A 27,719-nucleotide genomic window follows, 5' to 3' on the forward strand; every position below is an offset into this window, starting at 1 on the left:
AATTGCTTGGATTTTAATCGGTGTGTTTTGCAACCACCGAAAAAAAAGATTTTAAAAAATAAACTGGACAGTGTGCTGTACTCTTAGTGATATTTTCACATTTGCGGTCTCGACTGGTCTTGAAATAAAATGCCGTGTCCTCAGCGCCCGAGACCGAGACAAGACCGAGACCAAATGCGGTCGAGTCCGAGACGAGACCGAGACCATCAAAAAATGGTCTCGAGACCACGACCGATCTCGAGTACTACAACACTGGTATAGCACAAAACTAAAACCTATGTCAGCCTGTCAGATTTGTCCTAAACAGCTATCACTTCCTGTTAATAGGGACGCTCCGATCAGGTTTTCTGCTGCCGATACCGATCACCAGAGGCTGATCTCTGGCGATCACCAATTTTTGCCGATCACCAGGATTGACTGTTTTTTGCTTTAGGTATAAATGCTACTATGAGATCTGACAATTTAAAAAAATGATCTGGCAATAAATTCACCAAATTTAGGCATAAAACATGCAAAAATACTTGCAGGCACAATACAAAAGAACAACTGAAAAACCTGCAATCAGTAAAATAATATTTAACAGTAAAGTTCTCTGTACCCTAAATTATACATGAGTCAAATAAATCTGCCTATATCAAATAATGTCAAGTAAAAAAGATTCATTCAAAGTCAAACGCAGCCTGCATCAAAATAAACAATCGTTCCTGACAGTTTGGCCAGCTGAGTAATGCTGGTTCTGATTGGTTGTTTCTGACCGAGCTGAGTAATTCTGCAGAACACAGGAGGAGACAGAGGAGAGCGATTATTTTTTCAGAGATTATCTGTCTTGTGTTAGGATAGCAAAAGTTTTAATATATATCTAAAATCTTTTCTTGTTTTAAGTTACGTGCTGCAGCTTTAAGCAGAGGTCCGGTGTGAGAGTTCACTGCAGGTGGAGCAGAAACGGCGCTATGTCGTTTCTGCGTAGCGGCGGTTCAACAACGAGAAAGGAACCAGCGTCTTACACCACTAGCTCGAAGACATAAATTATTTTTTAGGTTATTTGTTTAGCTTTCTGACCGTGATGCTAATCCGGGTGAGTGTTGGTAGTTGTGCGCTACTATCTGGCCGCTCCAGATGTAGCCGAACAACACGCAAACTTCCCTATTCACTCTGAGAGCGTCCAAGTTCCACACCACATTGCTTAGGATTTACTGCTGCGCGTTTGCGAAGTGTGAAGGGAAGACGAGACAGCTGCACATGCAGGCTACGAATGAGATACAGGTAATTGGCAACAAGAGACCGTGATCGGCGATCACCGATCATGCACTTTTTCACGGGAAATCGGTCGATTATGATCGGTGGTCGGTCGATCGATCGGTACACCTTTACCTGTTAAGTATTAAACATGACCCCACAGGTTTGTGTGGACAGATGTATAAATGTAACTTGTTTTAAATAGCACATTATATAAACTCAGAATTCTCATGCAGAGTTTTGGTCAATAAAAAAACACACCTCCCTATGTGTTCACATACTGACCATACTATGTTGTCATTGCACTTCATTTAAGTTATTTAAGAGACTCATTAACATTGTTATTGCTGTAGAAAAATAAACTATAATAAATGAAGTGTAGGCTGGCAACTTACCAGGCTTATAATACATAGAGGGAAACCCTGAAACTAGACAATGTTGATTAAGTCAAAGCAAGTATGTGAATATAAGTGTATTATTTGTTGCAAACAGTAATACATGGGGCCCTAAATCTCAATTTTCCCATGTACACCTGTAAACACATGCAGAGTTTCCTCTTATCTCCACTTTGGTCTGAGTTTTTATAAATAATAATTTTTAATTATTTTAAACTGAGTTTTCATGTAGCCGGAAGGCCAAATTACGTAAAAAGGTATCTGTTTTCAAAGATATTCAGCTACATGTGAACTATGCCTGAGATGAAGCAGTTGTGCTTCTCTGTCATGGCCGCTGTCATGTCATTAGCCTGATGTGTGTGTGTGTGTGTGTCAGTTGTCTTCCGACGTCCAGTGTATTTCTATTCCTCATCTTAATCTGCACACTTCCATTGGCTTTTATTTAGGTTATTTTTGATCAAAAATGTTGTTTTGATGATGATGCTGGCAGTGCATGTCTGGATCACGTACTTACTCTCGTTTTCTTCTTTTTTTTCTGAAACGGTTACACCCTTAGTGCTTCCTGTGGGGCTGATGATGGGTGATGAAGCAGGTCATGGGGTGGGTTGAACCGCTTTGTGTCGTCGTCTCAGAGCAACGGAGAGCTGAGTGTGAAAAACTGAGTGTGGTGATGCAGGTATTAATATACCAACAGTATTATAAATAAGACATCTGTGTAAGGAACGGTCAACAAATTACATCCTGTGTAACCTAATATACGGTACCTTTTATGTTAATCATACATTAACAATATTTGATCCCAGATCGCTTGCTGTTTTTCCTGTTCATTGATTTTTCAAATTGTCGCTCCTGCTTATTGGAGAGATGTTTTTAAGGAATTTCAGTTTAGTAGAGCAAGAAAACAGTTGTTTTGCTCCTAACTTGTCTAAATTCATTACAAATGAAGAATAATGGAGGGGAAAGAATATAAACATGGAGAGATAAAGGACAGTCTTCTTTTGTGTCCTGTTCTGACAACTGTGTTTACACAACAGACCTACTACGCAGTAACATCCCTTTGCTCTAATTATACAGACTAATCCCACAAATAGAAGGCGCTCAGGGAAAACGGAGCATTAAGCCTTCTAGTATACATGTGAAACACGTATAAGAATGTTGTGCATTTTATGATGCTGGGACTAGGAATGCTAGTTATCAATTGGGTTCATATAAATCTTGTCGATTATTTGATTAGCGGCCATTTTCTTAAAAAACTAATTTTGTAGCACATCGGCTGAATGAATGCTATTGAGGTGAAACTTAAGCGCTTAAGTGTTTATATTTCCAAACAGAACCACATAAAGTGCATTTTACATCCCAAACCAGACTCTTTTTGGACCATTTCTATTCCCCATTTGGGTGTTGCTGCCATATTTAATTCTGTATCAATCTTTGGTTGTGCTTAAGGATGACCAGCATCTCCCTCTTCTGGATGACGACTAAACTAGAACATTACGTTGGTCTATTTCCAGACAAAAGTATGCCTTATCATTTAAAAATAAAGAAAAATAAAATCCAATAAATCATCAGGTGAAAAAGAAAAATACGTCCATCACAAAGCAGACAAATAGTTATATTTCCGGGTTTCCCTCAGAAAACTTGCTAAGCCCGCTGGTTGGGGCCTCAAACACCTGGCATCACTCTGCTGGAATCAAAGGGACAAATGGGGAGATTTAATGTATGTTGCTTTAGTAGCTCTAAAGCAACATACAGCTTTAATAAGCTCATGTCAATAGACATTATTAAAGCTCATGTCTATTGAGCTTTAATAAGCGCCACAGACACTGTTTTGGTTGCCCAAGCTTTATGGGGCAAGTTTTTAGATCTCCGCGCGACTACGCACATTATCTCTGGCTGACTTTAAGTAGACAAAACATTTGATATGGTGCAGTTTGATGCACCGTGTCACTGCAAAAAAATAAAATGAGATGAAAATAAAACTAGGGACTATAAGGCGAGCACAAAAGCTCTTCCATGTTCTGAACCACTGGTCCGCTAATGCACAGTCTGCAAAATTTATCAACACACACAGTCGGTGTGTTGAGACCTAACCACAGACGCCACACATAATGCTTTGTTCACAAAGATATATCATCCCATTGCACACTCAACGCACACCTCTAAATCCATCCATCCATCCATCCATTTTCTTCCGCTTATCCGGGGTCGGGTCGCGGGGGCAGCAGCTTCAGAAGGGAGGCCCAGACTTCCCTCTCCCCAGCCACTTCTTCCAGCTCCTCCGGGGGAATCCCAAGGCGTTCCCAGGCCAGCCGAGAGACGTAATCCCTCCAGCGTGTCCTGGGTCTTCCCCGAGGCCTCCTCCCGGTGGGACGTGCCCGGAACACCTCACCAGGGAGGCGTCCAGGACGCATCCTTACCAGATGCCCGAGCCACCTCAACTGGCTCCTCTCGACGTGGAGGAGCAGCGGCTCTACTCTGAGTCCCTCCCGGATGACCGAGCTTCTCACCCTATCTCTAAGGGAGAGCCCAGCCACCTTGCGGAGGAAACTCATTTCGGCCGCTTGTACCCGTGATCTCGTTCTTTCGGTCATGACCCAAAGCTCATGACCATAGATGAGGGTGGGAACGTAGATCGACCGGTAAATCGAGAGCTTCGCTTTTTGGCTCAGCTCTCTCTTCACCACGACGGACCGGTACAGCACCCGCTTCACAGTAGACGCTGCCCCAATCCGCCTGTCGATCTCCCGCTCCCTTCTTCCCTCATTCGTGAACAAGATCCCCAGATACTTAAACTCCTCCACTTGAGGCAGGACGACCCCCCCTGACCCGGAGAAGGCACTCTACCCTTTTCCGGCTCAAGACCATGGCCTCGGATTTGGAGGCACTGAGCCTCATCCCGGCCGCTTCACACTCGGCTGCGAACCGCTCCAGTGAGAGCCGCAGATCACAATCTGATGAAGCCAACAGCACCACATCATCCGCAAAAAGCAGAGATGCGATCCTAAGGCCACCAAAACGGATCCCCTCAACACCTCGGCTGCGCCTAGAAATTCTGTCCATAAAAGTAATGAACAGAATCGGTGACAAAGGGCAGCCTTGGCGGAGTCCAACTCTCACCGGAAACGAGCCCGACTTACTGCCGGCAATGCGGACCAGACTCTGACACCGGTCATACAGGGACCTGACAGCCCGTATCAAAGGGCCCGGTACCCCATACTCCCGGAGTACCCCCCACAGGGCCCCCCGAGGGACACGGTCGAACGCCTTCTCCAAGTCCACAAAACACATGTAGACTGGTTGGGCGAACTCCCATGCACCCTCCAGGACCCCGCTGAGGGTGTAGAGCTGGTCCAGTGTTCCACGACCAGGACGAAACCACACTGCTCTTCCTGAATCCGAGGTTCGACTATCCGACGGACCCTCCTCTCCAGGACCCCTGAATAGACCTTACCAGGGAGGCTTAAGAGTGTGATCCCCCTGTAATTGGAGCACACCCTCCGGTCCCCCTTTTTAAACAGGGGGACCACCACCCCAGTCTGCCAGTCCAGGGGAACTGCCCCCGATGTCCATGCGATATTGCAGAGTCGCGTTAGCCAACACAACCCCGCAACATCCAGAGCCTTAAGGAACTCCGGGCGGATCTCATCCACCCCCGGGGCCCTGCCACCGAGGAGCTTTTTGACCACCTCGGCGACCTCGTGCCCAGAGATTGGAGAGCCCAGCCCAGAGTTCCCATGCTCAGCTTCCTCAACAGAAGGCATGTTGGTGGGATTGAGGAGGTCTTCGAAGTATTCCGCCCACCGGCCCACAACGTCCCGAGTTGAGGTCAGCAGCGCACCATCCCCACTATAAACGGTGTTGGTGCTGCACCGCTTCCTCCTCCTGAGACGCCGGATGGTGGACCAGAATCGCCTCGAAGCCGTACGGAAGTCTGTCTCCATGGCCTCTCCAAACTCCTCCCACGCCCAAGTTTTTGCCTCAGCGACAACCCGAGCCGCATGCCGTTTCGCCCGCCGGTACCTATCAGCTGCTTCTGGAGTCCCACAGGCCAAAAAGGCCCGGTAGGACTCCTTCTTCAGCTTGACAGCATCCCTCACCGAAGGTGTCCACCAACGGGTTCGAGGGTTGCCGCCGCGACAGGCACCAACGACCTTGCGGCCGCAGCTCCGATAGGCCGCCTCGGCAATGGAGGTACGGAACATGGTCCACTCAGACTCAATGTCCCCCACCTCCCCCGGAACGTGTTCGAAGTTCTGCCGGAGATGAGAGTTGAAGCTCCGTCTCACAGGGGACTCCGCCAGACGTTCCCAGCAGACCCTCACTACACGTTTGGGCCTGCCAGGTCTGACCGGCTTCCTCCCCCACCACCGGAGCCAACTCGTCACCAGGTAGTGGTCAGTGGACAGCTCCGCACCTCTCTTCACCCGAGTGTCCAAGACATACGGCCGCAAATCCGATGAGACGATGACAAAGTCAATCATCGAACTGCGGCCTAGGGCGTCCTGGTGCCAAGTGCACATATGGACGCCCTTATGCCTGAACATGGTGTTCGTGATGGACAATCCGTGACGAGCACAGAAGTCCAACAACAGAACACCGCTTGGGTTCAGACCGGGTGGCCGTTCCTCCCAACCACGCCTCTCCAGGTCTCACTGTCATTGCCCACGTGAGCGTTGAAGTCTCCCAGTAGAACAAGGGAGTCCCCAGGAGGGGCACTCTCCAGTACCCCCTCTAAGGAATCCAAGAAGGGTGGGTAATCTGAACTGCCGTTCGGCCCGTAAGCACAGACAACAGTCAGAACCCGTCCCCCCACCCGTAGGCGGAGGGAGGCCACCCTCTCGTTCACCGGGGTGAACCCCAACGTACAGGCGCCCAAATGGGGGGCAACAAGTATGCCCACTCCAGCCCGGCGCCTCTCACCGTGGGCAACTCCAGAGTGGAAGTACGTCCAGCCCCTCTCAAGGAGACTGGTTCCAGAACCAGAGCCATGCGTCGAGGTGAGGCCGACTATTTCTAGCCGGAACCTCTCAGCCTCGCACACTAGCTCCGGCTCCTTCCCCACCAGAGAGGTGACGTTCCACGTCCCGAGAGCCAGCTTCTGCAGCTGAGGATCAGACCGCCAGGGTCCCCTCCCTTGGCTGCCGCCCATAGCACAATGCACCCGACCCCTTTGGCCCCTCGGACAGGTGGTGAGCCCATCGGAAGGGGGACCCACGTCTCCTCTTCGGGCTGAGCCCGGCCGGGCTCCGTGGGTAAAAGCCCGGCCACCAGGCGCTCGCCATCGTGCCCCACCTCCAGGCCTGGCTCCAGAGTGGGGCCCCGGTGACCCGCGTCCGGGCGAGGGAAAACGCAGTCCAAAGTTCGTATTCATCATAGGGGTCTTCGGATCAGGCAGATTTATTCCTATAGGATAGGTTTATAATGGATAGATTTCAGTGGTGGGAAGTAACAAAGTACAAGTACTTCCTTACTGTACTTAAGTACAATTTTTGTGTATCTGTACTAATGTACAGATACTTTAGTACAGATACACGGAAATTGTATCTGTACTAAAATTGTATCTTTAGTACAGATACAGTTTACTGCTGTATTTGTACTAAAGTACAGATACACTTAAGTAAAGATGCTGTACTTAAGCATCTTTACTTAAGTATAGATGCTGTACTTTACAGCATCTGTACTTTTAATAAGTACAGATACTGTACTTATTAAAAGTATCAATTTTTAAAAAATTGATACATTTTTTAAAAAGTATCCATTATTAAAAAATGGATTCTTTTAATAATCCATTATTAAAAGTATCCATTTAATAATGGATACTTTCTACTTTTACTCCACTACATTTTACAGTAAGTATCTGTACTTTCTACTTCACTACATTTCTACAAAAGTGTCACGTTACTCGTTACATCCAAGTCGCATTGTGTGTCTGTTGTCACCTATCGCCTCCCCCTTTACTCGCACGTGGAGCTCCAAGACATGTGCAGTGGTTTCCTCTGAGTGGGAGAAGTCTGTCTAATCGTCAGTTATATAATAGCGCTGCATAAATCAACATATAAATTCAGCAGCGCTTCGCTTTCACAGACGGTGGGGACTTCGTCCAACTTTTAGGGTCACTTGGAAGGAAAGCTTAAAAAACTGTAAGCTCCGTGGACGTGATGCTAGCAAAGCTAGCTGGACTGACTGAGACATATGCTGCATCTGCGATGGAAAAAAAGTTGTCACTCATGCACCGAGTTATTGTGTGGAGGTGTTGACTGAGGTGTCACATATATGGGACAACGCTATGACCAAAGTGCAATATAGTAATCTGACATTCAGGAACGATCCGATTCTTCTGGACAGATCTTTACTAAGGTTGATAGGACTGAAGCCTCACTGAGAGCTGTTCTTTGTTCTTGTAATGCTCTGCGTACACTGCAGTAGCTGTCATTTTATTTCATTTATTTATTTATTTAATTGGTGAATAAATAAAACAAGATCGTAAGAACGCAGAGCATCCTCATTGCTCTTTGTTTTCGTCACCTGTCATGGTGGCAGACGTTGCAGCAGGAGGGAGGATGAAAGCAGTCACGGTGCTCCTTCTGCTTGGTTACTTCTTGCTTATTGCGCCTTGGACAGTGTTCATAGTTGAACGTTGTTTACCGTTAATTGCTATGTTAAATGGTGCAGACAGTTGTGGTTTCTGACATTGACGATATGGGCAACCGCCCAGGGCGTTATTTTTTTTAGGGATGGCAGGAGACCTCTGCGGATTGTGGCACAGAGATTAAAGCAAAACAGAATGAAGAAGAGTTTGAATTGATACTGGTTACATTTATTTCAGCTCTAAGTATTTAATTTCTAGGTGTTTTTATGGGATTGTGGATCTTTCCCCGGGCCGCAGCAAAATTTCCAAGTCTTGACCGGTCTGCGGCAATAAAAAGGTTGGGGATCACTGGTCTAGGCTACACCCCTGCTACGTGGCTCCTTGGTTCCATGCCCTCCCCTGCCAGTTGGATTTCTTTCAAAATAAAAGCCACTAGTGGCAAAAAAAAAAACAAGAAGTTCATGCTATGTTAGGACAGGAGGCAAGATGTTTCCATCCCTGAAATTATGATGGATAGAATCAAATATCTAAGTCTAAACTATGTTACAGAGAGTAAACACAATAAAAATATGCTTTATCTGTGGCATTGTTCATTAAAATGGCACATTACTGATGTATTAAAATTAAATACAATCGGTTCACTTAATGATAATAGCGATTAGGTATTATTCAGCAGGTACTTTTACTTTTAATACTTGTGTTTTTAAAAGCCAGTACTTTTTTACTTTTACTTAAGTAAAACGTTAATGTGGTACTTTTACTTTTACTTGAGTACATTTTTGTCTATGTATTTGTACTTTTACTTAAGTAAATGTTTTGAGTACTTTCCCCACCACTGATAGATTTATAGTTTATGCATTTAAACCCGACAGCGCACGGACCAATCACACAGCTGGCGCCTCTGCGCTTTGCCTCTCGCGCTGCCGCTTCTTTACCTCAGCGGGATCGCACGCGCCTCCTTTTACTCAAACTGGACACAGGCTGACCTGTATGGATATTTACATAAACCTGCTGTGAGGAATTATGATTCTTTGGAGAACTCTAGGTAAGAGTTTAAAACCCGCCGCGTTAGCTCTGGTTGCGCAGCTCAAAGTGAACTGCAGGAATAACTTGTAGCGTATCCAGAGGTGCGCGTTGTGGAGTGGTGAGAATGATTTATCTTTGTGAACGAACAATTACATGTGCCGTTTACGTCTCAACACACTGCTCAGCGTGTGGCTCTGTGTCTGTCTTCTCTGTAAAGTTTATGTCTGTGGCCGGAGCATTTGTGGATAACGAGCAGCGCTAACCTCATCATGCAGGTTCAGCCCGGTGAGGAGGTTTCACGCTCTCCTCGGAGTCACGCTGATTTTATATTATTTATTATTATTATTAGTATCATTTTTCCAGTTACACGATGCATCAAACCATATGAAATGTGTTATCTACTTGGAGTTAATACGCGCGGCCGCACGGAGATCTGAGAAACTCGTCCCTTAAACTCGACCAACCAGAATAGTTTCTGTGAAGATTAAAAACTCAACAGACACGAAATTAAATAACTACTAAAGCCACATTAGAAGCATTGAATTAAATCTCCCGTTTATTTTGCATCTGTGTTAGATTTAGTGAAATATGGGAGAAGGGAATAGTTTAATTGGCCAGCCTAAAAAGCAATAAATTATAATCGCAGTTTACTAATTTGTATTTGTAAATTCAAAGATTAAACTCACAGCATCAGATTGTTGCTATGGTAACAAAACAATCTAATTATGAATATTGTTCTTTGAAGTTTTACAAAGTAAACTTGCCAGCTCCTTAAAATCTTGTATTTAAATGTTAAACAATTTAAAATCATTTAATTTATGTATGCCTAAACAATTGAATAAAATTTAACAGCATTGATAATCTAAATAAACAAATGTTACATTTATGTATCTGTGGTCTGTTTTAAAATATTAGCGTTTATGGGGCCCCTAAAACCCTTGGGGGCCTGATGGAGCTGCTGACTTAATTTTGATTAAACAGAAGTGCAAATTTGTTGTTTTTAGACTAGTTGTGGGTTTAAATAGCATTTCACGCTAGATCTTTTCCGGTAACATATAATTACACAATAATACTTTTATATTTCCTGTCCACTTAACATCTTTTAATACAAAAACACGTTGGACTGCCGTTGGACTGCCGGTGGACCGCCTCGATGCCCCGACCACCGGGCTAAGCAAGTTTTCTGGGGGAAACCCTGCAGTTGCTTAGAAAAAACGGGAGCTAATGTGTCTGTGTGAGGTGCTCTGTAGCTCTCTGACCTAGTTCCTTTGGTTATTTTGTCCCGCCACTCGGATGATAATGGGGAGCATAAAGACACCCCGCTATTCACCCCCAAGAGGGCCAGAAGAAACTGTCACCTACTCTCCCACACCGCCCCATTATGCCATGCGAGTCTGGAAATGGCAATGGAATTGCTAGAATAAGGAGATATATAAATGTTATATGGGATAGCCTTCCAAGTAATTTGTGATATTGCACACACTCATGTTGTCATGATGATTGTGCAACTCAAATTGCTCAGTTAGACACCATTAGAGGCAAACTGATAATGCTGTCATTAGCTAAGTGTTGTTTTCCTTGTAAAACACAATAAAAGCAACGGCCTGTTGCAACGTTGCTGCTCTGCTTCGAGTGGAAGAAGGCAAGCCTGGATCTGATTAGCTGTGTTAAACAGATGCACTGTAAGGGGTGAAGCATGGTTTTAGTTCAAAATATTCAAGTAAGTCTCTAGTCTTTGCTTCGTCCAGCAGAAAGGCTCTAATGGAGATATCCATTGACCAGGAGTGGTAAACTTGTGTCCTCAAGCCTTTCTGTCAGATGTAAATCATTCCACATTTGTGAATGGAAAGCAGAGTAGTTTCGAGCATGAGCATCTATGAGGCAGTGTGGCACAAAAAGAGGGTTTCTGTTCTGTCGACACACAAGCAAGAGCACTAAAGAGAAATTTCCAACTGAAGCAGAAAAAAGACATCCGAGTGGAAAATGAACTCTAAACTGATGCTGAAAAAAGGATTTCTCCTGCCTGAGTTTAAAAGCTGCATCAGCACCTCATTCTGATGACCGGCGGGTGCTTTTTGGTACTTTTAACAGAATACTAACTAAGTTAGTAACTGCAGTCGTGCGGATGTAAGCTGGTGGGAGGGTCTGACAGCCTAACCTCTCTCACGACAGAGAAGAAGACAACAGTAAATTTTTAGCCTTTACTGAGGTAGATCAGATCGGGGGATAGGATCATATAAGATAACATAATTAAATGAGTTTAATAATAATAATGCTATTTACAACATTTATTCATGGATATTTGTTGATTTTGATACATAGACTTATGCAAAAATCCCACATCTCCGGTCACCTCTCTGACATCTCGGTAGAGGGACTTTAAGCTGTATCAAAGACATTACCACACTTTCTATAGTTTTGAAATTTCAATGTTTTGAAATCTCAATATACTTTGACTCTGTAAACCGCCTAATGCCATGTACTAATGAATTGTTGGAATTGCATTTAAATTTTTAAATTTTAAAAAAAAGTTTGTGTTGTTCTAGGCGTTGTGTATTTGCTGAAGACTGAGTGAACCATGGCACAGTTCCCCACTGCTTTCACAGGTCAGTATGTGTGCAAATATGACCAGGGGCATTGTAAGGGGGTATAAATGAGGACTGAATTTTCAAAAATATGCTGAGCAAGTAATGGGCTTTGCCATAACTACTTGTAGTGTAATATTTTCTGTTTTTGAAATATTTCCTGAACTTCTGCCAGGTTTAGTCACTTTAGCTCGGAGAGTCATATTGGGACGAAAACAGACAGAGAAGTATTTCTAAACCTCTGTGTTTGATTTGTTTGACCATGAACAGAGTCACTGTTCATCTTTGAAACACATCTGTGTCGGCTTAGGGTAGCAAAACCAGTGATGCTAAATCATATTAGCATTTGAAGAAATAGTTCAAATGTTCTGGATGTAGAATGTGAACACAAGTTTTCCTTTTTCCTTGTGAACACAAGTTTTCCTGATTTCCTTTTTGGTTTTCTAAAATTGACTCAACACAAATCTTGAAACGTGGGTCAAAAATGAAAAATTATACAGGAAGTTGGGGTTCAAGGAAGCACTTAAAGTGGCTGAATTCTGGTGTGAGACTAATGTAGCATCTAATTTAATTGGCCGATGTATGGAACATTAAGACTAATAGTTGACTGGTCATTGAGAGGAAAACCTTCAACACCAGGTCGTTGTAACACTGCCTCTAGGTCTGGTCTTTATTGTACAGATCTGATTTTACTGAACAAGAACTGAAACTTCTGACTCACACATTTCTCACATTCCAGCCTTTTCTCTGGCATTGCCCTGCCCTCTCAGACTCTAATCGTGTGTGCGTTGTATGGGTGTGTTAGGACAAGACGTGTTTCTGGTCACTCCGGATGAAAGAGCCAAGTATGATCAGCAGTTTCACGGCCTCGCGCCGTCTGCTGGGGGTTTCATAACAGGTAACGAACTGTCTGTCACATCCGGACGTCTTGAACGTGTATTTGTGAGCTGAAATAAGGCCATAAAGAAGTCGTAAATCTCCTTTACTGATATTTCCCAGCTGATTTACAGGAATCATTTTGTTTTTTTCTTCTTTTGCTTGCTTTTGTCTCACATTTTCTTTCTGTTCACTCGTTAGGTGATCAGGCTAAAAACTTTTTCCTTCAGTCAGGGCTACCTCCGCCCATCCTGGCCCAAATATGGTGAGTCACAAAACCCAAAGGAAGCTCTTAGCTAACACTCTGACAGATAATCGCAAAATCAAATCACCCATTTCTTGTTTCAAAGGCTGTTTAGAATAGCAGCTCTTACAGTTAGCTCTGTCACAGTTGTAATATTTAACAAACAAGCAATAGTTACACTAATAACTAACATTATGACCTAGAATCATTAAAGAATCATGTTATAATGTTATTCCCTCATCAAAAACATATCTGGAGTGTTGCCTTGAATTTTTCATGTATATTTGAAAAATCCTTCAGACTAGCCAGCAGCAATTAGCAAACACCTGGTGGAAGTGGGTATCTGCTGAGCTCATTATTGGAGCTACTTTTCAGTGAAACTCTGACTAAAAACTTAAAGGGTTAATAGAGGAGCCATGCTGTGATGACTTCCTGAAGATGGAGTTTCAGAAAGAAGCTTCTTAAAGAGACAGAGGCCCAATTTCAAGATATTAAATTATGAAGTCAAATTTCTTTTAAGTCATATTTGATCGTTTTTTTTATAACAAGTGAATGTAACATAGTTACTTGATTGTGCTATCAAATGGCACAATGTGTATGGAAAAAAACATAATGCTGCCCTTTTAAAAGCTTCTGTAAAAGGTTAAAATATCCGAGTTTAGTCATTCAATCTTCAGTAAATTTTGGTTTATTTTTCTGCCGGATTTATTTACTCTGGATGTGGAGTGAATCTTTTACATTGTTAAGCTTACTAACAGATTTTAGCTAGCAGCTTAGCAGATTTCCTTTTTTATTTTCTAGTTTGTCTTCTCCACCCCGAGTTGTAAGAGATTTGAACTGTTATGTTTGTGTCGGAGTAATTGTGTTTCCTCTGAATGTGCAGGGCTTTGGCTGATATAAACAGCGATGGCCGAATGGATATCCACGAGTTCTCTATCGCCATGAAACTCATCAAACTGAAGCTCCAGGGTCACTCTCTGCCACCAACGCTTCCTCCCAGCATGAAGCAGCCGCCGCTCTCCTTAACCCCACAGGCCAGCTTTGGTGAGACACACGGGAAGATTATACTTTTTATAGTTTAACTAAATCCCAAACCAACATTATTTGTTTGCAGATAAGTTGTATAAATTCAGTCTTTATTGTGCAAATTATGAGATTTTAAAGTAAACTTGTCTGGCCTAAAACCATCCCTGTGCTGCCCTCTTTGGTTTGAAAAGTGGCTATTCCCATTGAATTGTCCTGTTTGTTACAAATGGCACAGCTTGGTCAACGTTTACGTCATACAGCCAATGTGTTACAGGATAAAATCATCCCACTCAAAGACACATGTGTCCAGCAGATGATGTTCACAATGTTTTTGCCTTTCGTTGTTCGTATGTTTAGAGGGACAAAAATGTAAATTCAGGGTTAGTAATAGTCTTTTTCTCCTTCTGACCTTTGCTATGGTAACAAATATTTTAACATTTATGTGTAAATATTTTTTTTGTCATTAAAGTTTTCACATGAGCTGCTGTGTTTTCTCCCAGGCATGCCCCCTATGGCACCCATTCCGACTCCCATTCCAGCCCCCCTTCCAGTTGTGCCCCCGCTCCCTCTTCCTCCTCTTCCCGTTGGGGTGTCTCCTCCTCTCGTCTCTTCGGCTCCTCCGCCCCTTCCTCCACCCATTGCCAACGGAGCTCCTCCCACAGCTATGATGCCGCCCATCTCAGGCTTCCCCCACTCAGGTAAAACAGAAGAAAGCTGTTTTTTTATTGTTTCATGCCTTTTATATTTTTAAAAAAGGCATTAAACCTTTTATAATGCTTAATGACTTATAAAACTGATTGTTAGGCATAATCGGTTTTATAAAGCAAACCAGCAAAAACCGATTAGCCGGTAATTGGCAAGAAACATGCATGAAACATGAACATTAGTTCACTGCAACTTATTTGAATTAATCAAAAATTGTGCTGAAAAACCTTGAAAATGCACTGCTTCAGCATTTTCTGTCTCTTCCCAAAGAGAAGTCACAATTGTTCTCGGATTTCTCTCTCAGCTCCCTCTGTGAACAAGACCTCTTCGTTCAATCGTTCCAGCACCAAGCTGCAAAAGGGCTCGTCGTTTGATGCTGCAGGGTAGGCTCTGAGTCCATTACTTTCTTCTATTCAGGTTAATCTCAAAACATAAGAATATCATTGAAAAGGTAATTTAGTTCATTAATAAACAAGTCATTTCTGCAAAAAAGAAATCTGACCAGCGAAGGGCATATTTTGTACATAGTGATTTCAGCAGGACAAAATTTCTGCCTAAAAATTTCTGCCAGTTAAATTTTTATCATTACATAATGGGAAATAATGAACTTTATTACAATATGCTAATTTTTTTAGAAGAACCTGTGTGTGTGTGTGTGTGTGTGTGTGTGTGTGTGTTTGTGTGTGTGTGTGTGTGTGTGTGTATATATATACACACACACAGCCTGTGGCTCTGTATATATAGATGTGCTGATCGATCATAATTGGCCGACTTCCGTGAAAAAGTGTATGATCGGTGATTGCCGATCGTGCTCTCTTGTTGCCGATCACACAAACCGATCACCTGCTTCTCATTTCCCAGCCTGCCTGTGCAGCTGGTCTCGTCTTTCCTTCACACTGCGCAAACGCGCAGCAACAAATCTTAAGCAATGTGGAACTATAACGCACTGAGTGAATGGGGAAGTTTGCGTGTTGCGGCGGAAAATTGAAGCACGTCAAAATGCATCAACACAACGAATCTAATATGGCATAAAAACAATGCCATACTTAACAGTGTTTGTCACACTACCACCTGGTACCTCTGCTTAAAGCTGCAGCATCTAACTTAAAAAAATACATTTTACATACGTATTAAAACTTTCGCTGTCCTAACATGAGACAGATAATCTCTAAAAAAATAATCAATCTCCTCCCTGCTCTGCATAATTACTCCGCTCAGTGAGAAACAGCCACTCAGAACTAGCAGTAATCAGCTAGCCGCCATGCTATCAGGAAGTTTTCATTCAGTAACTCTGGATTGTTTATTGTAATGGATCCTGCATTTGCCTTTGAATGTTAAGTTTTATACTTGAATATTTTGGCAACGTTGAGAGGTTTTATTTTGGCTCTTTGTATTATTTAGCCTCTTCAGAGCTTCATATGTTATCAGTCTGTTAAAGATAGTATTACCGACAGCAGTACAATTTGCACAATGCCTGTTTTGTCTAGTTTTCTTCTTGGAAAAAGTTATTAAAAACAAATTTTTGTCTAAATTAAGGTGAATTCATGGTTCCTTTTTCCACATAATGTAACCGGTAGTGTTTATGATAAAAAAATAATAATAATTATGTGATCGGTATCAGTGATCGGCCCTCATGAGTGATCGGTATCGGTATCGGTATCGGTATCGGCAGGAAAAAAACCTGATTGACACATCTCTAATATATATATATATATATATATATATATATATATATCACAGAAGTGTCCCGATCGATCGGCCACTGATCATAATAAGCTGATTCCTGTGAAAAACTGTATGATCGGTGATTGCCATTCACTGTCTCAACACGTGTTGCAGAGCCTTGATTTAAATAAGCACTTAAAATATATCCCTGTGTGTAAGGATACTATTTATATTGAATTATTGTAATAAAATAACTTTTCAATGATATTTTAATGTATTGAGATGCACCTGTAGCTATAAAAAGAGACAACACAGCATAGTAATCATTGCATCTTTCATGCTTCGATCTTCTCCCAGTACTCAGCCTCCTTCTGATTGGGCAGTTCCTCAGTCTTCCAGACTAAAGTACAGGCAGCTTTTTAACTCCCATGATAAGATGATGAGCGGGTACCTCACCGGTGAGTCCACACACACCACCAGTTTTTTATTGAGATTTTAACGCCTTTCTCTAAACTACTCACATGGATTTCTAATTCAGGTCCCCAGGCTCGCACTATTCTAATGCAATCCAGCCTTCCTCAGAGCCAGTTAGCCACGATCTGGTCAGTGCATTGATTTCAACCATTTATTAGCTAAAAGAAGAAGAGCAAACATGTGAAATTCAGTTGGATTATGATCTCCTTCAGGAGTCTGTCAGACATTGATCAGGATGGGAAGCTAACAGCAGAGGAGTTCATCTTGGCTATGCACCTCATAGACATGGCCATGTCAGGGTTACCACTGCCTCCAGTGTTACCAGCAGATTACCTCCCGCCAACCTTCAGGTATCTATCCCACCGTTGTCGGTTTGGTGAACGGGAGACGATCAGCCAATCAGGTGAACATATGTGTGTGTGCGTGTGTCAAAGGCGTGTACGGAGTGACAGCGTCCAGTCAGACCAGAAGAGTGTCCCGGAGGAGACGGAGGAAGAGAACGAGATCAACCAGGAGAAGAAACTACCAGGTGGAGTTTGTTCCATCTCCATACCATACCAGCTAGATTTCTGGTATGATAGCAGAAATCTAGCTTCTGCTACCATACCAGCTGACATTTGCCATAATAATTCCCTTAAATATTCTTTGAACCTTGCTCATATTAGCTAAACAAACCAAATGCTCCACTTTATACACAAGCTAGATATTGATGATTAAAATCTATCTGCATTAAAAAGTGCAAATATAGTTGTGTTTCCATTGACCATATTTTTCTGCAATCATTTTGATATTTTGAAAATAAATTTGCTTAATAAAATTTAGAAGAAAAAAAAAAGTTTTATTAAAAAATTTTGCTACTTTTTTTGGTCTAAATTGGTCTGGGGAAATTGCAATGGAAACACTTTTTTCACATCACATGATGTGTGAAACAAAACAACTGAACAAACATTTGTTTTGTCACATGACAAAACAACCGGATGTTGCCACTGGCATAAACCACAAAGAAGACTACAACAGGAAGTGGAAGGAAGATGATGGCGCTGCATGCTTTTTAATGACTTATTGGGTGAAAAAACACATTTTTATCCATCGTTTTCTGCAGAAATCATGGAAGGCATATGTATTTGTCTCCCTTTACTTGAATACCCCAAAAGAAAGTACATCACAAACAACTGCCTTCAGAAGCCATCCAATTATTAAATAGGTTCCACCTGCACGTAGTTTAATCTCGGTTTAAGAAAAACGATCAATCATTGAAAGCCTAAAGAAGTCCTGCTTGTCCTGAATGTGGCATTTAGCCCAGCACTTAACACTGCACATCATCCTAAAAATGCTGTTGCCACGGTGACACATGGTGGTGGCGATATCATCCTGTGGGAAGGCTTTTGAAGCATTCAGTGGATGTTGAGTTTTGAGAGCACTATATCTGTAGAAGTTTAATCCTGTTCCTTCTGGAAGTTTCTTCTTACACAAAATTAAAATATTGCATGGTTTGTGTTGTTATGGAAACGTAAATGAATTTTTCTGCATTTCTGTTTAACTCTTAGCCAATTTCCTATTAATATTAAATCTAAACAGATGCTTTTTCTATTCACATTCTTCACTGTTTTTAGCCATTAACATTGGTTATGTTTATATATTCTACTCCTCCACAGTGACATTTGAGGACAAGAAGAGGGAGAACTTTGAAAGAGGAAACCTGGAGCTAGAGAAAAGACGCCAGGCTCTCCAGGAGCAGCAGAGGAAAGAGCAGGAGCGTCTGGCGGCGCTGGAGAGGGAGGAACAGGAGAGGAAGGTACGCTTATTTCCATATCAACTATAACATGGGAGTAACAAAAAAAAAAAAAAAAACTATTATCTGCCTGGTTACGTTTGCATCTCGGTGCTTCAGGAGCGCGAGCGTCTGGAACAGGAGAGGAGGCGACAACAGGAGCTGGAGAAGCAGCTGGAGAGGCAGCGAGAGCTGGAGAGGCAAAGAGAAGAAGAACGGCGCAAGGAGATAGAAAGGAGAGAGGTAGAGAGAGGAGGAGGAGCATTCTAGAGGTTTTGTTTAAAGGATTGCAATTCCTAGTCCTGGAAATCTTAAATAGATTCAAAATGTGCAAAAATCTATTTCAAAATATGTTTAAGTTGTACGTCTGCCACTTCTATTTGCGAGTGTACCTCTCATTGCATTACGCGTCTACACAACTTCAGTAAATATGTTCTTATGTAAGAAAAAGCCAGGCAGCTAAGCAAACAATACTGATAATTTAAGTTGCAGAAATTTGTGCACAAACCTATTTTTGTTGAAATATAAACTGATGGAATTTGATGCGGTATGAGACCCTGTAGAATTGTCTTAAATTAATGTTTACACTTCCAGAATCTCTAGCCCGTTTAAATAGAAAATTAGTGTCTGAATCGAAATCACTAGACATTGAAATATTGGCACCTCTAGATTTCTACATCTGAAGTGAAGACGCTGCACCTGTAATTATAGAGCTCTCTACCACCTGTATGGAATACGAATGCACTGCTCTGGTATCTGTTTTCGCTTCCTGAACCGATACTGGTATCTGAGGTTTAGTATTGGTCAATACTGATCCGATACAGAAAAACTGTTCTGAAAACATTTCTTTTTAAAAAAAATGTATTTTATTACACATTTATTTGGTAACTACACCAATACAGCACTCCAAGAGTTTCACAAGCTTGGTCAAGCATGTCAAAACAACACAACTTTAATTTGCTCCGTCACAGCAATTAGGAATATAACACCCAATGTAAAATAATAAAGAAACTGAAGCTGACAAACGACAGGTTTACTAGGTTGGTCGAAGATGTAAAAAATAAACTGCAACAAACCTTTCAAATGGTTCAGAAAGTGCAATTAGGAATTCTAAATATAATGTAAAATAAACAACAGGATGTTGCTCAGAGTACAAGCCATAGAATTAGACTGAATAGATCTGCAGTATTGTATCGAACAAATTCATAACCAATCAACAATATTTTTCAAACTCGAGACCGATACAGATATTAATATCAAATCGGTGCATATCTAGTTTTGAATCTATGTGTTTACTATAAATAAGCTAAAACATCAACCTGCCTTGTTGCTTCTAATCAAGTTTGCCTGGAAACATTCTGTTACGGACCATGAATAGCTCTGTGTTGTGATTCTTTAGCACCTGTCTGTGTCCCAGGCAGCTAAGCGGGAACTGGAACGTCAGCGTCAGTTGGAGTGGGAGCGCCAGCGTCGCCAGGAGCTCCTAACGCAAAGAAACCGAGAACAAGAAAGTATAGTGCTGCTCAAAGCCCGGAAGAAGACGCTGGAGTTTGAACTGGAGGCTCTGGTAACTCAAAATAACCTGTCACAAAACACACACTTTGGAAGCATCACAGGTCCTTCACTGTACTTAAAGATGCAGTGTAATGTAAAATTGACTTTTATGAGCTTTACATCATGTTATGATGTTATTCCCTTAGCTAAAACATACCTGGAGTGTTGCCTTGATTCTTTCATGCATGTTTGAGAAATCCTTTAATATCCATGGCAACCATTCAGCTGGTCAAAACGCCTGGGTGGACATAGCTCCGTCTTTGAGACAAATATCTTCCTCAGAGCTGCAGTTTCCAAGTTTCTGAGTTTCATCTCACAGAGCACCTCTATGCCTCTCCCATTCAGCTCCTTCAGACTAGCCAGCAGCAATTAGCAGATACCTGGTGGAACTGCACTTCTGCTGAGCTCATTATATGAGCTACTTCTCTGCAATGCCGTTTTTACCGGTGTTGCACAGAATGTTAACAGAGGAGCCATTTTGTGATGATTTCCTGAAGGTGGAGTTTCAGAAAGAGCAGGAGTTTCTGAAAGAGACAAGAGTCTCAATTCCAAGGTGGTAATTTACGAAGTCAAATGTCTTTTAAGTCATATTTTATATATATATATATATATATATATATATATATATATATATATATATATATATATATACATACATACATACATACATGAAAACACATGTCCAGGGTTCAATTGAACCCTGGACCTCAAATATTAAAAGTCCTTGAGGAAAATGGATCTCTCTCTCTCTCTCTCTCTCTCTCTCTCTCTCTCTCTCTCTCTCTCTCTCTCTCTCTCTCTCTCTCTCTCTCTCTCTCTCTCTCGATAGATAGATAGATAGATAGATAGATAGATAGATAGATAGATAGATAGATATCCAGCAGTTGTGAGAGACAGGGTCAATTGTACCCTGTCTCTGTTTATATATATATAGAGAGAGAGAGAGCGAAAGAAAGAGGGTTGTGATTGCTTATAACAACTGATTTAGGGTTGGAAAATACATAATACTGGTTCTTTAACAGAGCACATGAGATTCTTTTCCTCATGTTCACTTAATGGACAGATGCGGATTCTGTTTTCTGTTTTCTCTTTTTTTTTTTTGCTTGGGATAAATAGAATAAATTGAACAATACATGTTTTCCTATTCTCCAGAATGATAAGAAGAATCAGCTGGAAGGTAAACTGAAGGATGTTCGGTTTCGTCTTTCAACTCAGCGGAGAGAGATGGAGCAGACCAATCAGACGAGAGAGACACGCATCGCCGAAATCACACAGCTTCAGCAGCAGCTTCAGGTACATAAACTCAACACACACACAGACATTCTTTGCCATCTCATTTATCTAAGTCTGTTATGTTACACACCTTTGGGTGTTGTTGCAATCTTCAGCTTTAGGAGAATTAGGACTAACAATTCCTTGAATGATTTGAATACCTCAAATATTAAAATTCCTTGAGGAAAATTGATCTGCCTCAAAGCTTTGTTAAATTATGTTTTATTAATTAGCGCACCGTGTTTCGGCCGAGTCATTATTTGTGTTGCATAGCGCTCGCACTTCCGTCTATGAGTTGTTGATGAAAGTTAAGTGTTGGCAGTGAAACGTCCAATTTTCAGGTTCGGTTTGGTAGGATTTTATTGACTGATGGAAATGTACGGGTTTTTATCTTTTTTTGGGGGATCAATAAGCGTCCTTAAATTGATAGGTGTGATAACTGGAGTTCGGCAGCTTTTCTCCTACCAGAGCTGCTGGTTGAAAGCGAGCGGCACGCCAGGAGTATTTATGCAGGTGAGCGGATAAACTGAACACTGCGGCCACCTGCGCTGTAGTTGATTAACATATGTGTAGCTTTACGGACGAACCGCAAAATAAATTTCATATCATCCCGGTCTCAACAAATGGGTGGCGGAGTGCATCGTGGCGGAACATATCTGGTAGATGCTTCTGTGTGTGACAAAATCTCGTCGCTAACGTGGACACAGAAGCTATAAATGTCTGAGTAAAGTGAGAGTTCATCTATTACATTGACTGAAGATTAAAACATAAACTAAAAGCTGGAGCATAAACATTTTTTTAAAACGTATTTGTGAGCCTGCCTCTTTATTATTAAATTGAATATAATTTCAGATTTTTGTATAACTTTTCTTTAGGTTAACTAATTTTCTAAAAAACAGAAAAGTAATAGTTAGAGATGCTCAAATATGAAAAATTGGACTGATGTTGACTGCTGTTATGTTAGATTTACCAATATTTTATTTTATCAAAAAGAATTTTATGATTACTCAATTAATCGTAAGAATAATCAATAGAATACTCGATTATTAAAATATTTGTTTACAACCGCCCTAGCTGTAAGTTAAAGCAGAGGTGTAAGGTGTGTGTTAGTGTGTGGTTGATGTTTTTCTGTCATATGCAGGACTCTCAACAGTGGCTGGGGAGGCTCATTCCTGACAAGCAGAATCTGAATGAACAGTTAAAGCAGGTCCAGCAGAACAGTTTGCACCGTGAGTCAAACACACACAGCATAGTTTCTGTCTGGAAAAGCATGGGACTCGAGTGTTTTATCCAGAAAATTAAACAAGAACATCACTACAGTTTAGAAATGAATTAGAAAATATTTTCTTTCTTTCCGTATTTCTTTCTTTACGTCATGCCGTACTTCTCTTTCATTTTGTCTTCCTTTATTTGCTTTACCTTTCTTTCTCTTTTTTGTCTTTCTTTGTTTCCATCTTTCTAAATTTTCCCATGATGTTAGAAAAAGTTCTGAGCTCTGGAAACTCTTGTACTATATCAGAAATTAAAAGGTTTGTTTTACAGCAGCAGCCAAGATTCTGATAATTTTTCCTGAATTTTATAGTAACTTCTAAGAAACCAGGTGCTGTCCTACTGCCTAAGTTTATCTAACTAACATCATCTACTCTGTCTGTGTGCGTGTGTTCAGGTGACAGCCTGTCATCGCTGCAGAAAGCCATTGAACAAAAGGAAAATAGCAGGCAGCAGCTCAAAGAGCAGCTGGATTCAGTGGAGAGGGAGACCAGAGCTAAACTGTTGGAAATAGACGCCTTCAACACACAGCTGAAGGTAATGACACAAATGCGTTTTTAGAGCGCATCACGAGACAAAGAAAACATAGATGCACAACATAAATATTTAGCAAAGTTTACTGTTTGAGGGATAGGTTAAATAAATTGGAATGCAGCTTTAAGATGGAGTTGCTGAAGAAATCTCAGCTACAAAACCAAAACATGCCTAAGTGTAGAAAGCCCACAAAGTTGGTAAAAGTACCAGCTGATAATGCAATAATGTTGTTTTAATAAAGATCAAACCCCACAAATAGGATTTCGACCCATGTGAGTAAAACTGCTCCAATCAGTCTGCGCTCTTTAACAATATTGAAGACAGCTTGATTGGCAAGGCTGATACTGGATCAATAAACTATTTAGAAAACACTAAATGGTGTTAATTTTAAAAGAATAACATTAATATTGTCATAGATTATTCATACTGTTCCAGACATTTTCAAAATCCTTAGTAAAGCTTCAAAACATTTAAAGACCAGACATAAAAATGTTGATTATTGGCACTTTAGGTTTAATATTGACCAATTTCATACTTAAGAGGAAAAATGTCTTATACATAAAACAAGATAATGGTATATTCCCTGTAAAGTTTATTCATAAACTCAGTTGTAGAAAGATAAAATGAACCAATCAAATGCTTATTCTCTACTTCTATAATGATGTCCATTTTTCATAGCATTCATCTCAAAGCTTAGTTCAGGGGTCACCAACGTGGTGCCCGCGGGCCCCCTGTCGCCCGCGGGCCCCTTGTCAGTCGCCCGCGGGGCAAGTTCTAAAAATAGCCATTCTCATTAGGGAGCATTGCCAAATAAATTATTTAATATTTTTACATTGAAGTAGTAAAATTTGTTTATATTCAGAATTTAAAAAAAAGCTAATTATAAAAAAAATTTAAAATGTAAATTTTTATGCATAAAACTCTTCTATGGTTAAAGTTCAGAATATGCGCCTGCAGGATGTTATCGGAGGGCAGCAGTGCCTGCTGCTCCCTCTCTGCCTAACTTAGAGTGGGAGGAGCTCTTAGGTCTTTTTTTTTTAAACTTGAAGTAAAAAAAAATAAAATGAAATTTTAATTATCGAACCCTCTTTACAATTAAAATTGTGGAGAAAAAAATATATTATGCGTCAAAACATCTTGTACGTAGCGCACATCTGAGTCTGTGGGGGTCAAAGGGCACCCAAAGCTTAAATCTTATTGGTCAGTTTGCTTTTGTTTATTTGGCGGCTTGGTGCTTTTTCTGTAAGCTAACACTGAATGAGCGGAGTTTGAACCTCCCGTAGTTCTAGAAGTGGTTTGGATTCCGGTTGAGCTTTTTACCGTGTTCGGTTCTGACGGGTCGCCGGTTATGAGCTTTTTGACGTTTCCTGAACCGGACAGTTAGCAGGTCACCCGTTAGCTGACATCTGTCGCTCCTACTGAGCGTCGCTCTAACACTGTGTGTTAAACAATTTAATCTAGTTGAAACGTTTTCCAAAAGAGTAAAAACTAAGCAAACAATGTTGCTTCACCTTCTCCTCCTCTGCACGTCTGACACCTGAACCGGGATCAACATCCTCCTCTTTTCGTGGATCACAGGTCGGCTCCGCTTCCATGTATTTATTAGTATTTAGCATCGTTTGTGTTAAAAAAGGCTTCGCTGCTTTAGTGGTTTAAGTTTGCGCTGGTTTTGTGCGACGCGCACATGATGCGCATTGGAGAGATGCGCACTTACAGGTCAGGTGCAGGGATAGTTTTGTGCTACCTTATAATTTGTCGGACATTTTTTTCTCTGCACAATTTGTTAATAATAAAGAGGGATAATAAAAATATACAATAACTTTTCTTTTATTTAAAGGAAAATCTCACAGTGCGTCCAGCAGCTGCAATAATCCAGACTGTCAGTCACTTGTGGGAAATTTAGAATCACACAGAAAAGCTAAGAAAGGGAATCAAACTTAAAACTAAACTAAGAGCTTCTGATCACATAATAGCAATTAACCATAGCTGCCATGGTAATAATTACTGATAACTCTTGTGAATAGTCCCTAACATTAATATTATTAGACGGCATGTAATCGTATGTATTATTGTTATAACGGCTGAGCCAAGAAAAGTAGCCCTTCCTGTTGCACCAAAAAGGTTGGTGACCCCTGGCTTAGTTGTACTTTGTTTATTGGTGAACTGAGCTTTGGTGCGTTTCTGTTCCTATCGATGTTGTACTGCTGCCCCTGCCACGTTTAATTTTTGTGTTTTTGGCGCTAGATTATGGAAGCAAACAACTGTTTATTTAGTGTATTTATAGGCTGTGTCCGTTGTCACATTTTCTCCCGTTACAATGATGAACTTCACCATAAATTCTTTGGATTTGTGAGATAGACCATCATGAAATAGTGCATACGTGTGAAGTGGAAGGAAAATTATTTTCTAGAGTTATGCTGCTACTAGCGACAGCAAGTTGAATTGTTTTTGTTGACTTCTGTAGATGTTTGATCATTTGATCATTAGGGGCATTGTAGAAAGATTAAAAAAAAGTAAACTTCTGGTTTAAAAAAAAATTGAGAGTCAGAAATTTTCTAGAAAAAACTTTTTTTAACAAAAACTTAGAAAATTTCTGAGCTTGAAAAGTAAAAAAATTTGCTTGAAAATTTTAGATTAATCTCAAAATGTATCTAGAAAAAACATGGAAAGTTAGAAAAGTCCACAAAAAGGAGGAGTAAATTTCCACCAAAAAACTCAAATATTTTGAAATTCATCTCAGAATTGTTTTAGGAAAATAAGAGACATTTCTAGTACAAAATTTCCACAAGTTGAAAATTTTCTGAATTTTACATTTCTTAAAATAATTATGAGATTTATAACAAAATTTTTAGAATTTTTTACTAGCAAATTTTTAACTTTTGGAGTTCAGAAATCTCCCAAGGAACTTGCAGAGATTAATCTCAAACTTTTAGATTTTTTGGGGGGCAAAATGGACTCTTTCTTTCTGTCTACAATGACTCCAACACACCATGATACTTCAGAGCCAGTTAGTCTTTATTTTATTTTATCTCATCTTATCTAGGTCCGCGGGAGAGGTCAGAGTCCTGACTCAGTCTTGTTGTGTGTCATAGCCAGAAGCAGATGGGAACACTCAGGACAATGAGGAAGGCTGAAGAGCAGCTACCATAGAGACAATAATAAACAAATTTTCTAACCACTAATCTAATCAACGTGGCTCAGGATTTATGTAGCGAAGCCAACATAACAGAGGTGTCAGTAGAAGTAGAACAGAAAGTAATAAAGCAGTTTCTTTCAACTCGAAGCACGTCTCGGTTGTGTAGTTCTTTACAGTAAACGAGACAAACATCACTGAGGTGCGAACAATATTTGACTTTACTTCCCTCTACCCTCCCCTCCATACCGCTATAACTCCCTAAATCTTCCTTGGTCACTGCTGTGCCTCTATAACGACTGGTGCTCTACATCTGCTCTGCTTCTGTACCTGTTTGTTGTTTTTATTTTTGCTCCTGGCTGTACTCGTTTTTATTTTGTTTCTGCTTCCTCAACCTGCATTCCTCCCATTCATTTTCTCCCTGTTATTATTTGTTCAACCCACTTATTAAATCCCTCCTATATTTTCTACCCCTTTCATTTACCTCCCACACTGGCCTTTTGCTCCCATGCCAGTGTTTGTGTGAGTTCTATGCCAACCACTGTGCCAGGATAGAAGCCCTGCGACGCCAGCTTCACCGCCAAGAGAAAGGGAGACAGGTAGAGCACACTTCCATGGCTGGAATGGGGTGGTACTGCAGTTGGGATATACTTAGTGGTTATGTAACTGGAGTTCTGCTGCTGATCATCAGCTGACCACTAAGGTCAGTTTTTTGTGTTTGAATTGGATATTTACCAGGGGACTAACTTGCTTTTTTGACTTTAACCACCAAGAAGTAGAGCCCTGAAAGGCTTTTTGTGTGTTGATGGTTGAGATTAACCTAAGTACACAGCACTAGCTGCCTTTCTGTTATAAATGTGTGCAAAACCTTGTCAGTCGTCCACTAATATCGAAGGAACACAGTTTCGCAATTGGGATGTTTTCATTAAATATGAAACACGTGAATAAGTAAGTCGTTAAAAATAAAAACATGCCGTGCCATCATCCTTCTACCACTTCCTGTTGGATACAGCTGAAAAACCACCTCATCCAAGCGTAAAAACGTTTTTCATATATATATATATATATATATATATCGGTCAACGATCTAAGATTTTCGTAAAGGGAAAATAGGGGCAAAAAAATCGTGTGGCATGAACTATTGCATTAGGTAGTGGGATGTGCCCATCTTCCCTATTTAAATCTAGTGATTACTGAAGGACAATATAATATACAGACTTTATAATCTGCACTCTTGGTTGAATGCAGTATTTATTTCAACTTTGGCATTATGTTATTTAGTTTTTATTCAAGTTCGTTTTTTGTTAATGGAGACTGAGAATATATTTTATTTTTGTTTTTGGTTGTTTTGTTTGTTTAGTTTAT

The 27,719-nt window shown here is 41.0% G+C and overlaps 1 protein-coding gene across 7 annotated transcripts in view; it reads left to right on the plus strand.

Moving 5' to 3' along the window:
• Positions 1-27,719, plus strand: part of itsn1 (intersectin 1 (SH3 domain protein)) — a 78,707-nt gene that overhangs the window by 6,370 nt on the left and 44,618 nt on the right. For 2 of the 7 annotated variants that reach the window (XM_008429021.3, XM_008429023.3), the window contains exons 2-18: positions 11,793-11,852; positions 12,637-12,729; positions 12,909-12,972; positions 13,835-13,995; positions 14,478-14,675; positions 14,987-15,065; positions 16,705-16,805; positions 16,886-16,949; positions 17,034-17,171; positions 17,256-17,350; positions 18,477-18,616; positions 18,713-18,835; positions 19,992-20,159; positions 21,299-21,439; positions 22,560-22,647; positions 23,085-23,224; positions 26,870-26,953. In XM_008429021.3, the coding sequence (XP_008427243.2) occupies positions 11,825-11,852; positions 12,637-12,729; positions 12,909-12,972; positions 13,835-13,995; positions 14,478-14,675; positions 14,987-15,065; positions 16,705-16,805; positions 16,886-16,949; positions 17,034-17,171; positions 17,256-17,350; positions 18,477-18,616; positions 18,713-18,835; positions 19,992-20,159; positions 21,299-21,439; positions 22,560-22,647; positions 23,085-23,224; positions 26,870-26,953 (1,905 nt within the window). In that variant the 5' untranslated portion in view covers positions 11,793-11,824. Of the gene's footprint in view, positions 1-2,211; positions 2,308-11,792; positions 11,853-12,636; positions 12,730-12,908; positions 12,973-13,834; positions 13,996-14,477; positions 14,676-14,986; positions 15,066-16,704; positions 16,806-16,885; positions 16,950-17,033; positions 17,172-17,255; positions 17,351-18,476; positions 18,617-18,712; positions 18,836-19,991; positions 20,160-21,298; positions 21,440-22,559; positions 22,648-23,084; positions 23,225-26,869; positions 26,954-27,719 lie in introns of those variants that run through there. The other 5 variants (XM_008429028.3, XM_008429029.3, XM_008429022.3 and 2 more) reach the window with 4 other exon arrangements.

The sequence above is a fragment of the Poecilia reticulata genome, chromosome 15 (genome assembly GCF_904066995.2).
Source record: "Poecilia reticulata chromosome 15, P_reticulata-male-v2, whole genome shotgun sequence".
NCBI classification, from domain to species: Eukaryota; Metazoa; Chordata; class Actinopteri; order Cyprinodontiformes; family Poeciliidae; genus Poecilia; species Poecilia reticulata.